The sequence below is a fragment of the Parus major genome, chromosome 22 (genome assembly GCF_001522545.3).
Source record: "Parus major isolate Abel chromosome 22, Parus_major1.1, whole genome shotgun sequence".
In the NCBI taxonomy this organism is placed as follows: domain Eukaryota; kingdom Metazoa; phylum Chordata; class Aves; order Passeriformes; family Paridae; genus Parus; species Parus major.
The window spans coordinates 2,199,414-2,200,070 of NC_031790.1; the positions used below are offsets into that span (position 1 = coordinate 2,199,414).

A 657-nucleotide genomic window follows, 5' to 3' on the forward strand; every position below is an offset into this window, starting at 1 on the left:
CCATCCATCCCAGGGCAAGGAAACCCACCCTGCGAGAAGCCCAGATCTGCTCCCAGCCCCCACCTCTACTCTTCCCAACACCAATTCCCAAGGTTCTGGCCCAGAAACCAGCGGCGCCTGAGCCAGCTATGAGCAATGTTTACCCTGCCCTCAGCACATCCCTAATTAGGGATTTTATCCCTTTACTCAGCTTCCCAACCCTTGCTGCCCAGGCTGCGCCAAACCCAGCCAGCCCTAACCCATCCCGCACCCGGCTCTGGGCCGGGGCTCTCCAGCCACTCCTTTCCTTTGATCCTGGCTCCCACCTCCAATTCCCTCTGGCCCAAATGACTCCTGGTCATTCCTCTGAAGCCACAGCTCCGGTTCTCCTGCTGGCACCACAGGCCTGTAGCTACTTGAAAGGTGAGCACAGGAATGTGTTCCCAGCCGAGAGCAGCCAGGAGAAGGGACTGGATCCCCTGCCCTGAGTTCCAGGACCCCACAGCAGATTCCTGCCAGCACAACCCAGAAAATCATTGGAATCTCCTGCACAAACCCTTTGGTAAAATTGGCTGCTCAATTCCAGGGGTTCTGCTTCTATTTCAGGGTTTAAAAATGCAATATTCTTGCTAAAAATTAAATTTCCTGCACAAACCTTTTGGTAAAGCCTTGGCTGTG

At 54.5% G+C, this 657-nt stretch overlaps 1 protein-coding gene across 2 annotated transcripts in view; it reads right to left on the reverse strand.

Moving 5' to 3' along the window:
* Nucleotides 1–657, reverse strand: part of SLC25A37 (solute carrier family 25 member 37) — a 12,675-nt gene that overhangs the window by 4,518 nt on the left and 7,500 nt on the right. The window contains exon 1 of one of the 2 annotated variants that reach the window (XM_019008828.2): nt 306–651. The exons of the other annotated variant lie outside the window; for it this stretch is intronic. Coding sequence (XP_018864373.1) covers nt 306–516 — 211 coding nt within the window. The 5' untranslated portion in view covers nt 517–651. Of the gene's footprint in view, nt 1–305; nt 652–657 lie in introns of those variants that run through there. 2 annotated transcript variants of the gene reach the window in all.